The sequence below is a fragment of the Pleuronectes platessa genome, chromosome 1 (genome assembly GCF_947347685.1).
Source record: "Pleuronectes platessa chromosome 1, fPlePla1.1, whole genome shotgun sequence".
In the NCBI taxonomy this organism is placed as follows: Eukaryota; Metazoa; Chordata; class Actinopteri; order Pleuronectiformes; family Pleuronectidae; genus Pleuronectes; species Pleuronectes platessa.
The window spans coordinates 21665840-21683426 of record NC_070626.1 but is presented as its reverse complement, the minus strand read 5'-3'; the positions used below and the strand labels follow the sequence as shown (position 1 = coordinate 21683426).

The 17587-nt window shown below is 42.6% G+C and overlaps 1 protein-coding gene across 1 annotated transcript in view; it reads left to right on the top strand.

The window, feature by feature from the left end:
- igdcc3 (immunoglobulin superfamily, DCC subclass, member 3) overlaps positions 1 to 17587 on the top strand; it is a 52348-nt gene that overhangs the window by 17119 nt on the left and 17642 nt on the right. Inside the window, exons 3-5 of the mRNA XM_053423084.1 lie at positions 16336 to 16480; positions 16565 to 16695; positions 17023 to 17160. Coding sequence (XP_053279059.1) covers positions 16336 to 16480; positions 16565 to 16695; positions 17023 to 17160 — 414 coding nt within the window. The remainder of the gene's footprint in view (positions 1 to 16335; positions 16481 to 16564; positions 16696 to 17022; positions 17161 to 17587) is intronic.

Below are 17587 nucleotides of genomic sequence, written 5' to 3'. Positions count from 1 at the left end.
GAGAGGTAGGGAGTAAAATAGATGGAGCATGTGTCGGTGGTCTCAAATGATCTCTGGGCCCCTCTGGCTCTGGAGGCTGGACCTTGAACCAGGAAGGAACATTCCATTCCGATGCTGTGCCGCGACCTCCTGACCCCGGTAGCTTTGTTTCAAGGGCAGCTTTTGGATAGGCAGCAGGAGGCAAAGCAACAGCGGCAAACTTAGCTTGAAGAAGCACGCCTCTGCCGTTAGAACATGCTGGAAAACTGCTCCCCTGACCCCAGACTCGTAAATCATCACTGTAACGTGCGCATTACCTACACTTAACATCAAATAAATGCACTGACATGGACATGTGCACACTCGGGCTCCGGCTCACGGTCAGTGACTGTACATACCTGGACCTGCTCCTTGTAAAAAACACGGCAGCTAATGCACCGTGTGCTTTCCTGCAACACAAGATATGTTACTGAGGCCTGAAAGTACTGAAACATTTAATTTATTTCCCACCTTAAGTGATATGTTAGCAAATGGAAGGTACATTATAGGAGATGTATCAAATGGCCTTTCAGCGGACGAGGTGTGTTTGTTTTATAATCATATAAAGAACTTGTACCATCCACTCATCTGGAGTCTTCAATCACGTTTATAGACGTTCCTCTGCTTCTTTTTTGTATCTCCTTAAAGAAGTGGTTTCATGTCATGTGTTAGTGAGTGGTAAGGCAGATCAATTCATTGCCTCAGCGTGAAGAGATGAAACATGATGCTAGTAGCCCTCTCCATTTGCCAGCATAGGCATTATTTCTGAGTGGGAAGACAGTTTTAGAGGGTTAGCTGGCTGATGGCAGGCTGGAAGAACCGGTGATATGTGCTTATGTCTGACAGCTTATGGTGGTGCTCCTCCCATCCACTGCAGGGAAAAGACGGGAACGTGTCAGTCAAGGGAGAGAGGCAGCTCTAAAGGCTGCTTGTCTGCTCTTTGTCAACCTCTCTGCTTTGAGGACATTATTATGACAAGTGATTGGACACTTTTCAAGCTAAAAATGTCAAATATGTTTTGTCTCCAACGTGAGGAGTTGCTCCTTTTCTTTGCTGTACAAAGGAAACTGAAAATCTTTTGGTGAACATTAGGTTTTCTGATATTTTTAAGGCAAGGCAATTAACTGAGAAAAAAGATAATGAAAATACTGGTCAGCTACAGCCTTCGCAAATATATTTGAAAAAAAAGGAAATGACGAAAAATTAATATGTTGAGCTGCTTGAAAACAGGAGCTAATTAATTACTTAATTGGTAATCCGGAATAATTGAAATTCATTTGATTAACAGTAAAGAACCACTATAAAGAGAAATCCTACATTTTATCAGAGTGTTCATAAACCCTCGCCTTCTGATAGAAAACAAATATGTTTCTCTCAATTTATGTAAATCCAGAGCTGTTGTTTGTTTACTCAAATCCTGTAAATGATATTTCATTGTCTGATTGTACAGATACACTGTCATAACAAATACAGTATCTGCAGTCTTTGTTTGCACATACACTGTAGGTAGAGGCAGAGAGAGACAAAGGGCTTTCATTCCTCACCCGCTGTCTTGTAACACTAAGTGGTTATGACAGGGCCTGCACTTGCCTCTCTTCATATCCTCCTTCTCTCTCTCCCTCCTGCTCTGCTCCTCTACCTCTTTGGTTATTTTTCCCAGTGAATTGGTGTGAGCTAGACGGTAGGCGTGGCGGGGGAGTAGCACATGTGTGTACAAAAGGAGCTGGGGGGGGGGTTACTGACTGCATATTAGCATGAATTTGTCAGGATTGGCCGGTGGGTACGAGGATGAACGAGGGGGGCGGGAGGGGTCCCTGGATCAGCAAGGGGCAGTAATATCCCTGGTGACCGCAGTCAGCTGGCAGCCTGAAAGCAGGGAGATAAATAAGGATAGAAAAGAAAAGAATGGGCAGTCTGACTTTGAGTTTCCCGCTGTCTCAACAGAAGGATGCTGCGCTGACAATGTCCTGACGTCACAAAACGAGGCAACAGCTATTTTTTCCCACACATTAGCGGCTGCTGCCCTCTTTGTCACTGTCTGAAAAGCCCCAGGCTCTTCAACAGCTTTCTCACTAGACCTCAGCACGTCTGTTTAAATGTGCACAAATGTGTGTCTGTGTCGCTGCCACACAGTTTGTGAATCCGTGCGGCGGTAGAGCAAAGTATCTCCCACAGCATCTTAGCTCCCAGTAACTGATCTTGTGTTTACAGTATGAGCATCTTGAGGTTTGCCTCTTCCTGTCTGGCCCAGACTTTCCCATCAAATAAGAAGGAGATGATTTACCAAATGAAAGGTTTTGTTTACGAAGCATTGTTGGATTTTTATGGTCTTCCTCATTCCCATTCCTTGTGTCTTCGACATAATCACTGTAGATCATCCTCTGCTACATTGCAGACCCATTGCCCCCCACTTGCACATCTCTCTCTCTCTCTCTTTGCCACACACGTGATGGCACGGTGTTTCCCGGGATTGTGATTAATGGCCACAATTCAGCCTGGAAAATTCCCTTGAGTGAGTGCCAGTTGGCTTACACAGAGAAGAAACTCATTACTGCTGTCAGTTGAGCTGACAGAGCATGGGAGGGTGTGGGCGATCGTGTGTGTGCGTGTGTGTGTGTGTATGTGTGTGTGTTTGTGTGCCTGCATGCATGCAAGAGTGGGGGAGCAACTCGTTTTTGTGCATGTCAGTGAGTGCAGGCATGTCTGTCCACCTTTGCCGTACAGAAGCCATCATGCGTGAATAAGTCTGTCCACATGTTTTAAGCGTTAAGTCTAAAAGTGACAGTGTCCCAGGGCTCGTATCCTAGTAACATGGATAATTTCTCAGAAATGAGCGAGCCTGATTCCATCAGCACCCTGCCCACACAACCAGTCCAACTTAAGCCTTTAATGGGTGACCTGTGTGCTCCACGGCGCTTTATGACCACACTCATTCTCCTCTACAGCATCTTACAAATTCTTGGAACATATGGCTTCTTGTTTGTTTATAACTATGCATTCCTGTTCTACATTCATAGATAAACTCTTATCTGTTGTGAGACAAATATGGCAGCTAGTGGGGATATCACTCTGCTTAATAGTCCTGGGTTAGAGCCAGTTCTTGTTAAATTAATGTAAAACACAGTAATTACCTGTCCGGTCTTATTAAACGTCATGTGGCAGTGAGAATATAAAGCAAGGAGGAGGGGAAAAAAACGAAAGAGAAAAGGCAGAAAAGAAAATGAGAGTTGGCCTGCATAATGTGGATAAGCAGAGAAGTGTGTCATCCACTGAGAGATTGGTATCTACATTCACTGACACCACAGATGCTGCCCAAATGAAGATTTGAGGACACGCACGTATACGATGTATATACATATGGAAATTAGCTCCATTTGTGGTGCAGCCGTTTGCTTTGCTGCTTGGATTGAAGAGGCTAGGACCGGGAGAGAAATCTAATTATTTTCGGTCAACACAGAATCTCTTTTGAAATGTCTGTAATATTTGAATTGCAGATGTGCGATTTACATGACTACATATAATATGCATGTGCCCAGTGTGTTCAGGTACTTCAGATCACTATTGTGAGGCGTGCAGGAGTTGGGCCGCCTCCAGCTGACACCACAAAGATGAAAGTTTTGCAAATAACGATGACAGCTAAAGAACGAGTGCAATTATTTTATTGTTCCTTGCAAAACTGTAATCGCAAATGCAGTATGTAAAACATTTGAAAGGACCTTCAAGGACTCAGAAAGACGTCATTACTAATGCAGAGCTCTTATTGTAGAAACACTTTACCTGCCAGTTTGTCCTCATTTGAGACAGATAAAAGTCTTTGTAATATTTGGCACAGTTGGGTAGTTATAGTACATCTGTGTGATATTATCGCATGCACATGCAGGTTACATGTTGGGTGGAAAGACATTTGTGGGTCAGATCTTAATACAGAATATAGAAAAATGGCAAAGCCCAACAGTCTCATTAAATTCAAGCTGCACAGAATTTCACACTGATAAATATAGGTTCCCTAAATGTACCTGCTATTTTTCATCTAGATCTTTAAATTATTCCCAACAAAAATGAAATTTTCAATTATTTATTTCTACTATATAATAAAATATACTGATTTGGTCAAAATGATTTGGATCTGCACCAACATGTGATGGGTTCTTCCCTAACCCGTACCACATCCTTCCACCAAGCTTCATGGAAATCCATTTTAATGCTGCTTACAACCAAACAAACGGATAGGGGGGGGGGGAGAACATAACTAAACATGATGATTAATTATTTCTGGCGTTGCACTCTGTCCTTCCATATACTTCTAAAACTGAAAGGACATCAGTTAAAATGACATCTAGCCTAGATGATTTCAAAATAATAATGGCCCATCAGAGAGTTGTATTAAATAGACAGCTTGCAGTTGTCACTTCGGTTTTGATGGATTTGTTTATATGAATTTTTGACAGTACTGCATTTTTGGATGCTGTGATGTGAGGATTTGGAAATCAGCAGGGACGCTAAGACACAGATGAATGCCCAATGGGAACCATGCAGCTGAGGCACAGTGGGCCTCCCTCTTACAACTACCAGGGGCTTCTCTTGTGTGTGAGTGTGTGCATGTGTGTGTGTGCGTGTGTGTGTGTGTGTGGGGGGGGAGATGAGTGACGAAGGGCTGAGATTTACACAGCCGTTCCAGCCATTTGGGGTAGCCCTGTTTTCAGGGTGCTGTGAGATGCAGTGGAGCGCATGGGCTGGTCCCGCCCTGCGCCTTTCAGATGTCCCGTGGGAGTGCCAGATGTGGGGTCATCCATCTACCCCTGGTTCACACAAGTCCCTCTCAAAGTCACTGTCAGTTGCATACTTAACACTGCAAGCTAGACTCTGAGAAAGGAACACACACACACAAACATATCTCAACAGTTGTTCTCTAATGAGGGGGAAGTAACGAGCGTTAGACTGTGGAGAATTGTGTTGCCAAATGTCCGTCCAGGTTGTTATTCAGAGCCACTGCTGTCTGCAGGCCTCGCTTATTTCTGCCCTCACAAAACAAGAGGCGGAGACGAGCCAAAGAGGAATTTAATGGCATTACCATTTGAATACAAAGGCTAGTTTAACCCAGATGTCTCTAAACGTTTTAAAATATTTCACTCTCTCCAACACCAAGGAACAGCTAGACGAGACTGGGAAGAAGCAGGTGTGGATTCGTGCTGTTTGTGTGCAGTGTACAGTGAAGGAGCCGAGTGAGAGGCAGCCCATAATTCAAATGGACATGACCTCGTACATGCTGCTGGGATGATGAGAGGGGCATCTCATTTTAATTCTAAAGCAGGCAGATGCATGCTGAGGTATTGGTGATATTAATTAGATATGTGGCCTCTGGGCAAGCAGAGAATGGCATTATGAAGGCAGAGCCTCTTCCCATCAGCAATCAAGCGTGAAAAAGAACAGATAAATCATATTTTCATCATCACTGCAATATGGATATGTGCAATAAACACACCACTGCAAAACACTGGCAGAAATGCGATGGAACAGAATATTTTATTTATATGTGTCATGCATTCAAACAGGATGAGAGTAAGGCACAGCGCCTGAGCCAACGGAGCTAGAAGAAACTGATGTAAGTTCTTTATCATGTTTTGGCATCGAGCTGCAGCCTCTTCCTGTGAAAATTGTTTGCTAGACTACAACAACTATGCTCCAACCACTGTAAGTGTAATCAAAACATTTGCCAAAAGCCAGTAAGAGTCTTTTATCACTCCACCTGTTCAATCTTTAAACATGTAGAGGGATGTTCTCAAGTGCTCTCATCCGACACAGTATTTTTACACATCCACAGCAGGCGTATTTAAATAATAAAGATTTGTTCTGGCCAAGTTAAAAGGAAAGTTATCCATCTTCGAATTGTCAAAGTGATAACTACAGCCTGAGAACGCAGTTGTGTTTTAATGTCAGGAATATTATTAACATTATTGACATGTTACATTTAATTCCAGAGAGATGGGATAGTTTGTGATTTTTATGCTGAAAACAGTAGAAACAAAATTATTAAAGAGAATTAGATACTGTATCGATAAAATAAGTGAAATATACTGTTATATGGCTGCACCCTGCTCATTGCAACCTCAACACAAGCCCTCCAGAAGCTAACCCTGTATTAGCAAACTTCTCAGATGGAGCACAGGATGCAGGAAAGCAAGGGTCATGCTATCGCACCATTAGGCTAATCAGAAGAAGCCCCACCTGGCTGTCGGCTCCCATCACATTGATTGGTGTCAATTTGATGGTGACTCTGAGCTTACCTCACTGAGGAAGACACAGGAACTCAATCTAGTCTGAACCAAAATAACAAGTGCGAAAGAGAAATGTATCCCTCCTAAAAGCTGTGGACTCGGTCTGGACTTTCAGTTGTGAAAATGCCATCAGAATATGAGCAATACTCAACTCTCAGTATTCACCTTTATAGCCAGAAATCCTCTCGAAATTTGTTTGGGGGGCAGAGGCCAGCGGAAAAGTGGTTAGCTTAACATGGGCATCTCTCTGGGGCCTTCACACATGCAGTGTGGTAATCTGGCAGTGGGACAAACAAAGGAAGGGGGGCAAGTTAGAAGGATATCGAATTCTTTCGAGTGGAGGATTCCGGGCTCCAGTTATAGGAGAGTACCTCTTTGTGTCTTAGTTTTTCTTGTCTTGTCTTGTTTTTTTTGTTTTTTTTAAACCAGAGCTAAGCAGAGTTGCATCCCCAGTGTACAACCAGGGAACAGAAATAGAAAAGAGTAGGCTGCATATTGATTTAGCGGAGTTGTATTACTTTCTTAAACCTATAAGTTGTATTCGATAGCTTGACAGAATAGCAAGTGTAAAATAAGTAAATAGATAACCTTGTCTCTTAAAAACAGATCACACCAGTTGTCTGTCTACTCTTTCACCATGTGATGACATCTCGCTCTTGCATTAAACTTTCAGGTGAGGAGGATGGAAAAGAACACGGAACATATGTGTGGCTCTGTATGATTGTCAGTGTAGCGATGGAGCCGCCTGTGGGTGTACTGTATGTCTGAGAGGATGCACAGCACACACAGGATGACACCCCCATGAGATGCCAGACTGGACGTCTGAGCATAAAAAAAAGCGTGGGCCCTTCTGCATGTTGAAGAGAAAGGCATCTGTATTGCAGAGAGAACTAGACAGCGTGATGGGCAGCGTGGAGTAAACACTATCAGAGAAAGTCTCTGTGAGGTTTTTGAACACATTTGAGCCGTCTCTCTGATTATCATGAGCGATCGTTTGAAGTTGTTTAATGAGTATGCAGTTTCACGCCCAGTTAGTCCTCAAATGCAACAAACCTCTTTTTGTTCCCACACACCAAATCCCTCGCTTGTGAGTCTCTGCCTGAACAAACACTTTTTCTTTATTCGATAAAAAGGAAACAGATATCAAGAAGTTGGACACACTAGCAGTTATTTTCAAGTCCGTGCCACTGGTTATTTTAACCTTGCCTTCTCTGTTGTCCTCCCCCAGCCTCTTACTCTCTCTTTTGTCTGTCGCTTGTCTTTAATCTTACCCACGCCATGACTGGGAATCATTTAAATAATCCCTTAATTTTAAGCATCTGTTGTGCTGTAATGGGTCTCTCTTTAATTAGGTTCTGCATGTTGAAGTGAGGGTAGAAGGCTTAGTACAAAGATTGGGGGGTACCGGGGAAGGCCAGGAGCACAGGGACGCTGGGGGGTGTGGGGGTGGGAGGAGCGGAGGCCGGATGATTGGGGTGAGGTAGTGGGAGGGGCCATAGGTGGCGCAGTAGTTAGGGGTGTAACGAAGGTACAGGCCCAGAGCAGGGCACCACGGGAGGCCAAGGCTTTGTCCCTTGAGTGTAGAGGTTAGAGGGGGGGGGGCAACTAGTCAGCAAGCAATGTGCCTTTCCCATCACACTGTCTTTGTGCAATAAAAAGCTTCGATCTTATATCATTTACAGCTGATGCAGAGCAAGTAGCCAACTTTGTATTCCAGTATGAGGTTTCTTATTATTGGATGAAACAAGATATAATAAACAAAGTCGCTTCATGATACTTGCTGCTTTGAGTAGCAAATATTAAAAATCCTTCTAACACTGCACAGTTCATAATAGTAATGAGAGTCCTAATTTACATAATCACTTAAGCTGTGCATTCATTTTGAAACTGAATGAAAGGAATATCCCAAATACCAGGTTGAAATAATCCATCTCTCATTCTGTCCCACCGAGTGTTTAAAACCTGAAGAGATTTAGTTTAATGTCAGACAGGACAAAAACAAAATCAACATTTTTAATCGGGAACCTGTAATTTTTAACCATTTTTGTTTAAAAAAAATGAATTAAGTGATTATTGGATTATCAAAGTAATTCATCATTAATGTCACATCAATTGATTTGTCGAGTAGTAGTTTGAGGTCTGATCAAGTAAACAACCTGCCTCCCTGAAACCACAAACTTTGCAAAACTATAATTCAAACAACACTTACCTGCTTCTTTCCTCAGCAGATTTGTTAGAACCTTTGTCAAGGAACTGTTGATGTTCAAGCTATCAGGATTTTGAGCACCTCTACATGTGATCTATACAAAGGTTGTGCTCATTACAGAACCAAGAGACAGATTGCATTATAATGTACAAGGGGGGTTCCTATTTTTTTGGTCACCCAGCACGTCTCCTCCTAATTTCCTCGGTGAAGCGTAGAAGAAATGTTAAGCATATTTGTGAGTGATAACTATTGTAGCATTGCAGCTCCCTCCACCTCCTACAGGGAGCCTTAATAGCAGCCATCAATCTTACTATATTTAACTTAGCGCACACAAGCTCCACAGTATTGATCAACACAACAGGCTAAGGACAAACCCACGGCTGGGAAGTCTAATGCCAACAAGCCTGCAGCACAAGCAGAAAAGGCAATTAAATTCCAGTCAGAACTGTTTTGTCATGTGAGATTGAAAGTAAGAAAATCTGTCGTGTTGCGGTGTGAATATAGGAAATCAAACAGGGGAGAATCGGAGAAGACAAGTGAAGGAAAGCCAGTGTAACCATGAAAAGAAAAACGACGTCGGTAATGGAAGTGGACAGAATGTATTTCTCCTTGTTTTGACATTAAGCTGATCCACGTTTCCTCTGAAATATGGTGGACCTCAAGTGTCAAGGAAATGGTAATAAATTATTGTATTAAATATGTAATTGTACGAGAAAAATTGGCATTAACAAAACACATTTATTCATTAATCAATACACAAATATGCCAAACTGCAAAGTGATTTATTATGTGACATTTTTTAATCTCCTCACTATTTAGGGTTAACAGTTTGGGTCTAGCATTGATAAAAGGAGATAAAGAATGTAAATCATCCATGGGATGTAACAATCTCTTTGATTGGTGATAGAACCCCAACAACATAAAATCTCTATTATTGATTCTGTGATGCCAGTTATGTCTGTATTATATGTGATTCAACTCAATTTTAATTTCTATTATTTTGTTGCCGTATTTTAAGTGCTTTACTTTTATTTGAAATTAATGACACTTGTGGTCTTTGAAATGAAAACAATCTCTTTAGGGTGTGATTGTGTTGACAGACTGTGACTCATGCTATTCCCTAAGAGTCTTCTCAAATCCCCTCTCTATACTTTAAGCACTACACAATATTGTACTCAATATTTAGTCAGCTGTGCTAGCAGCCTGGCTTTAGAAGGGGCTGTGTAGTTTAGTGGGTTTGTTCGTCCATATTAAAGTATCTCAACAAATGAATGAAACTTTGCACAGACGTCCATGCTTCTTCAAATGATGATTGTAGGTTGGCTGTGTGTCTGTTTTTAGTTAATTTATCTCAGAAGCCTCTGGTTGGGTCACCGCGTAATTTGGATCACACGTCCACACATCCCCACAGGATGCTTTAATAAATGTGATTATTGCTTGACATTTTATCTAGCACAATCATTTGATTAAATTCCCATCAGCCTCAGGTGACGTGGCTGAAGACTCTTCGCTCTTCTATCATGTCCTTATTGTTTTTTTTTATATAAATTTGTATTGAACTGTAAAGTTAACTAAATAAGAAATGTTGATCATATGCTAGATGATACGAAAACAGGTGCAAGGTCTGAAAAGACCTAACTGCTACGTAACGAGACAACCTGCTTCTGAGGGCCGACTGTTCAAATCATATTACAGGTTGGAGAGCCTTTTAATACAAATAATCAATAGTCCTGTGGTACCTGAGGCCCTCTGTCCACATGTACAGTACATTTACCACCTGGGACCAGGCGGTAGATGGGGCAGGTCAGCTGATGCTTTTGCTCATGCAGGTACTGACAGAGGAAGGTGTTGATGTGTAAACGCATTAAAGCGAGATAATTAATGTGTGTCAGAGGAAGACAGAGTATGACTTACGTACGTGCAGCCCTTCCTTTCATAGGTGATAAGCATCACGCACCACAAACCAACAGATTGATCACAGGAGTGCCTACGCTTGGGTGCAGGGTGGTGGAGGAGGAAGATGGGGGGGGGGGGGGGCTTGTGAGGCAGAGAGCCAATAAAATATCACATCTGCATTAAGATGCCATCTCTGGGGTCTCGGCGCTGGGCTTGCTATTTCAAGGATGCCTATTTAAAGGCTGTTGAAGTGTGCGCTCTCCACGCTGGAATAGCACTGTACACCATCTCCATTATTTATGTGCCTCATCTCTATTTTACTGGTTTACCACAGTGGGGGTGGAGTGGGTATGGCAGTCATCACCCTGGGTTGAACAATGAACATGTGCCTAATGATGTCATAGGCTTGAGAGGCCTGCTGGGGGTGGGGAGAGGGGTGCTATGAAGAGCTGGGGGAACCATTGAAGAGCACGTGGGGCGGTGGCGTTGGGACTGGAGGTAAGGGCAGGTGTGAGTGAGGGTGATGACATTACAACACGAGGGCTCACTCAAGCTTTGCGCCATAGCCGCAGGTTTGGACGGACGCTGTGGGATATGTGTCCCTCTGCTGGCATCATTACCTCTGTCATATCGATGAATCAACCCCTGCACAAGAAAACAACACTCAGGTGACCACGAGTCTGTATCCAAAACATGGAAATGTCTGAGCAGATATGGTCACTGCAGTATAGTTGTGACGCAACAGCAGTTTGGACTTTTTATCACCTCGTTAATTATTCACAGTTGAGTTTGTGTGTGTGTCGGATTGATCTTTACTTTGGGACCATTTGGTAAACTATTATTTCAGCAAGGGCAGAAAAATGATATCCATTTATTTTCTATTTCTCTCTGCCAAGGAGGTTATGTTTACATCAGCGTGTGTTTGTTTGTTATTAAGCAGCATTGTACAAAAACTATACTGGACTGATTACTGTGAAACTTAGATGGATGTGGTATGCGTCAGGGAAAAATCCATTTAACATTGGTGCAGATCTGTATCAGGGGGTGGACCCAGGAATTCCAATTCCCTTTCTTTTAAAAGGCGAGATAGGATGTTGCAACATTTCCGTAGATTTTTTTGAAATTATGTGAAAATCTTGATGTTGGAGCTATTTTTTGTTTGCAATATTGAGTAAAATAACACATAACGTTCTAGTTTTAAATATGAGGTTCACACATGAAAAAAGGCTGAAAATTCAATGGCATTAATTTTCATTGTACATGACCAGAGGCTTTGGACTTGAAGGATGAGACAATTCATCAATATTGACTACCCTTTGAGCTTGTTATTGGCTTCAAACCCAATAATCGGTTTTAATATATCTGCCCTTGCATTCATATTTCATCCTCTGTGTAACTATGTATTCAATCCCAGGAAGAAAATGGCTCATGTGACACTTCAAAACCTATTTCCATGATAATTTCTACCTGGTTCGAACACGTTTTGGAAATATTTGGTTGTATATTGTGAAGCGCACAGCAGGGAACTTGTTGGCTCTTGTCAGATGACCAGCGTTTTGACAAGACCGGATTTACTGGCGAGCTACCTATCTAAATCACCACGCTTCACATTTCCTGTCAGTGACCTTCATTCATATCACTCACCCACTCATTCTTCCTTTGTGGTGGTCATGAGGGGCCGTCAAACATATGTCCAACGAGCAATCGCCTCCCATTGCACTTGTGGATGGATTTCTTTTTAGAATAAACCCCCATCCATTCTCTCCCTCGTTACTGTAATTAGACCTGCCTCATTTAAGCCAGCAGCGACATGCTGGTAGTGGACAGTGTTTAATCATGTGAGTGTCAGTCAACACTTCGAAAAGGAAGAATGAGTAACAGGTCCAATGCTGCTGCTGCTGCTGCTGCTGCTGGAGATGAGTGAGGGCGCCTCAGTGCCTCGAATGTGTGTGTCTGTCTTTTCCTACAGCGAGGCCGATCAATATTGTGTGTTTCTGTCGAAGCACCTCTTTGCATGTGTTTATATATAAATGCTTTAGCTGAGCAACATCACTTTAAATTGACTCTGGAACCTCTCCAACAATAACTTCCGACAATAATAGATTATGAATGGCTGTTTTCCTTTATATGTGACAGGAATGGTTAGCAAGTTTGTCTTGCCTCCGTCTGTGTTTATATGTTTATGTAAACTTATTGTGATTTTTTCCAATTGTGTCTGATCCCGCTAGTGTGTTGATGGTCACAGGGCTGTGGGCCTCTCGGAGAATTCATGTTTTATGCATGAGGGCCAAGGGTGGGGCCCGTTAGGGGGGCTGTGTCAGAGGACACACTCCAGCAGCCGGATCAGTGGACACCATGACTACTTGGCAAAGATGCACAAGAAAGATCCAATAGGCACTGGTCCTCTTTTGTTCGTCAGTACAGCACAGACAGCTATGTGCACACATGCCTGTATCTTCATTTGAGACTTTGTTCCAAGACCGTGAGCTCCCCTGACCAGCAGCCCTTGTTTTTTCTGTGTGCTGAAGTCTGAAGGACCTCTAGCTGTTTTCACCATATCCAACCTCCCTGTATCAGCAGTGTCAGTGGCTTCAGGGCTTTCACTCTGTGCTGCTCCCATGCCAGCCTCTGCCCGAGCGCCGCATGACAGCTCGCCAAGACGGACAGTATTGCTGATTGCCTTTGTCAACACTCTGTCTAGGAAAGGGAGTGAGAAGCCATAAAAGTGTTCTTACGGGCCAGTATTCTGTCACTGGATATATACAATAATTTGATACTTCTGACAAGTTTGCAATGACTTCCAGTGTTTTACAACTTTACTAAACTGAAAGAATGTTTTAGGGCTTGCAGTTCACTGTGCTTAGGAGGAAACCGTTTTCTAAAGAGCATGTAAAGAGCTGTATCTGTACTATAACAGGGGGTTCGGTGATAGAATACTACTGATGTTCTCTGTGGCATCCAGGCCATCTACGCTTTACGTTTTATGGGCAGGAGGCTGTGTGTCCCAGGTGGAAAAATTGCAGTTGGGCCCTTGAGATAAGCACTTAGGCTGAATTACATCAGTGAGAGGGACAGCTGTTTAAGTGTTGCCTTGTAGTATAGAGGCAAATAAAAAAATTAGAATCTGTCGGGATGAGTAACAGTCAGGTTTTCTCTGTGTTTTTATATTCCTGAAAAAAACCCAGCAGGTTTCATGGAGAGCCTATTAGCTTACGGGGAGATTGAAGTCGCTACTGGAAGAATACCAAATTTGCATGTTTAATTTTTCATCAGAGCTCCATACATCCATTCAAAGATCTAAGGTCAAGTCGTGTTAGAGAATGCCACACTTCTCATTAAGCTGTGAAATGGAATAATCAAAGCGTTGGACCACTGATGTAGCCACATAATGCCCCTCAGATGAAGTCTCTCTCTCAATTTCCTGTCCACTATAAGACTGTTAGTGTCTTATTTATATTTAAATACAGATGCCGTTTTTTAAGCTGCAATGTCAGCGCTGTGCAACAGGATAAACTAGTAAGGCAATCAGAATTTGCATCCCTCCCCCATATGAAACTAATACAAAATTTAGATTCAGATTTGTTTTTGCATCTGTACCAAATTGCACATACTCGGAAATATCAGTTCCCTAAACATCAAAATGTAATACATCTGGGAAGATTCCAGGTTATCAAGGTCATGGTATCTTTAGAACCACTGAAGATACCAAATTCAATGGGCTCTTTCCTTCCACTCAGATTTCTTGGAATATGTCCAGTAATTCTGACCTTATCCTGCTTACTAACAGACAACAGATGAATAAACAAATGGAGATGAAAACATAACCTCCTTGTTGTAGGAAATAAACATGAATGACAGGTCGGTGTTGACAACTCAAAGCAGAAATTCTAGAATTATTCAACTATATTCAGAGTGTAAAATGCAGTACAGCCAGCTTTTTGCATCGGAATCAATCCCGCTCACTAAACATAAGAAGGAGAGAAGTAAGAAGGCATTAGTGGAAACACAAACAGACAACAGCCTGCCATGTTCCAGGCATAAAGCCTCCTTGGTATAGTGCTGCTTACCACTCACTCATCCTCTAAGTAAGGAATTAATGTAGTGCTACAGGATGGGAAGAGCAGGAGGTTATGAAATAATAAGAGGTCCGTCCCTCTTGTTATGCTAACAGTGTTCAGATAAGTCCCCCTTCGTCTAAGTTAATTATGGTTGACATTTAAATGAGTACACTTGTGTTGAAGAAGGTGGGAGAACTGCGAAAGCAGAGGGCCTCTCTCTAATTGAGTTTGTCGCTGGCTCCACCTTCGATGACGCCTTTGTTCTGCAGGGAGTAGATATGTGAGGTGCAGCTGAATGAGGCTCTCTGTTGGACTATTGATACTGGCTTTGCTATAGGGTGCGCATGTGTGTGTGTGTGTGTCTCTGTTTCCCTGCGTGTGTGTGTGTGTGTACGGGTTGCCTTTGTCGTTGTTATCATGAATTAAAAAAAATGTGCCTGACCTACATACTAAATGTTAACATATGGCAGGAAATCCATACGCAGGCCCCGTGTATGTAACGATCACCTTCAGCACCTGAGGACTGCAGCTCATGTACAACTACTGTACATGTGTTGAATGCAGCCATTGACCTGTGGTGCAACAGCAGTAGCAGCAATGTTCTGCAGTGACATTTTTAGAGCTGGCCCCGGCCCAGCAGTCCCCTTAAATTCAAATCAAGCTGCATCTAATTTCACACACACACACAGATCTCTAAATGTGCCGGATTATTTTATTATTCTCTGGGAAAACTATAAAATTGCCAGGTCAATGCTAAAGAAATTGGAAAAAAAAGATCCGTAACTGTCTATTAATAAAGGCTCAATGACCAAAAGATCCTCTAAAAAGAATACAAAGTTTCATTGCCTCATTTTGAGGTCTCGGCTGAAATACTGAAATAATTCTAGTCTAGTTAACATTGGAATTAACTCTGGTGGAAACACACTGTCTAACACTGTCTTCATGGCTCTGGCTGCACGTAACCTTAGCCTTTTTATCATCGACCCAAATTTGTGCTTTTTCTTGTCTTTATTCATCATCGATATCAGAAAAAAACCATAACTCCCAGTTTCCCCCTGTGACCAAGAAATCAAAGGCTTAAACTTTTTTGAACTCTATAATCTGACGACAGTGTGATATTTAAGGACGTTCTGTATTAGATATACTGAAATTGAGCAAGATTGTTTACTCTGTACAATACCTGAACCATGTCAAACCACAACTGTGTAAATTCTGAGTGAAAACATTTATGTTGAGGGAATAGCCACGGGAAAATAATTTCAGATAATATTTTATCCAGCAAAGTGTTCCTTTAAAACAGTAACTTTATAGCCGGCAGCATTATTCTCTTAGTATGAACTCTGTTCTGTGGTGAGTAAAGAGTTTCTGCTTTCTGTTGAGCGCTGTTAAAAAAACCTGCTTGTGTGCCCCTGAGTACAACAGTCCTACATTGTGCAGAGTCTTTTTCTTTCAACCACTCGGTCTTCACACCCTGGAGATCGTCATCCCTTTCTCTTCAGTTTTTTTTTCTATACTACGTGTTAATTAACATATGTAAATGACATTAGCACCTCACACAGTGTTCCTCTTGAGATGAGATGTTATATCAGTGAACATAAACCCAGGGGAATGGTACATACTTTGCACGGTATATAAATATAATCGTATATATGTATACATCATTTACTACATATTTAAATCTTGAGCATGTACACTGTATATCGGTACAGAAATACTTACCTCCTGGACACAAGCAGGCTTGTTGCTCTGTAGTTGCCTTGCTGTATTTTGATGTTATAGCCTAATATCCCCTCTCTCTCTCTCTCTCTCTCTCTCTCTCTCTCTCTCTCTCTCTCTCTCTCTCTTTATCTCTTTCTCTGTCGCTCTCTCTTTCCCTCTACAGCCATGGCAGACTTCCACGTCCAGCCAGAGTCGGTTCATGCTGAGGACTCTGGCGTGGCTCGATTCCAGTGTCAGATTCATGGTCTGCCGGAGCCCGTCATCAGCTGGGAAAAAGACAACCGCCCGGTCGACACCAAGGACGAAAGGTTGGACCGAACCACAGCTCCACCTCACACTTATTAGTAATGTACCTGGTCTCATGGTGTTTATCTTTTTCTTCTGTCTCGTAGATACACTCTGCTGCCGACAGGTGTTCTGCAGATCACTGGGGTGACAGAGGAGGAGAGTGGAAGGTTCTGCTGTGTGGCCCACAACAGTGCAGGAGTCAAACACAGCACTGAGGCAATCCTCACAGTTTCAGGTTGTTATATTTATTGAATTTCACCACTACCTCCCTTGTGTAGACTGCTTTTTGTCACATTGAAGCAAGCATACACACCCTCCCTGTAGATTAACTTTTAAATCTGTGTTGTGTGCCGCTCTTTGTTCTCCCCATCACTGCTTGAAAACAACCATTGCATTCTGAGCTGTTTATCTATCCAGCATATTTCCAAAGCCATTGTTCCTCTGCCTGATCCAAGAGATACAGCATATCGAGCTAATGCACTCCAGAGAAATCCAATTAAAGGACGCCATCCATCATGCTCATTCCCATCTTCTGCTTCCCTCTCCTCTCTTTTTCTTCCAGGCTCCCAGTCATCTGTCTACAAAGAGCCCATGATCCTGGTTGGCCCAGAAAACCTCACCCTCACTGTCCACCAAACCGCCATCTTGGAGTGCATTGCAACAGGATACCCTCGGCCAATCGTGTCTTGGAGCAGACTAGGTGAGAAACATTTCCTGATCAGTTCAAAGACGAGGCCCCTGGAGGGTGCATGTATGTAGTTTAGATTCTACGGTATGTGTGTGTGTGCATTTTTGCGTGTGTGTGTGTGTGTGTGTGTGTGTGTGTGTGTGTGTGTGTGTGTGTGTGTGTGTGTGTGCATGCATACATACTCAGTGTTTTGTGTGAGCCCTATGTGCTTTCATGTGTTTGTATGTTTTCTACAACACGGCTTTGATCCTTTCTGTATTGTTTAATGTATATGTGCGCCCAGAATACACTTGATACAGCAGGGTATTGTGTATACATGAGGCAATGGGATTCAACATCAGGCCTCGGGGCTAAACATTACGTTCCACTCTGTGTTGATAAATGCACACTTCATTTCCTCATGAAGTTGAACCTGCTGCACTAGAGAGCCTCTGATTAA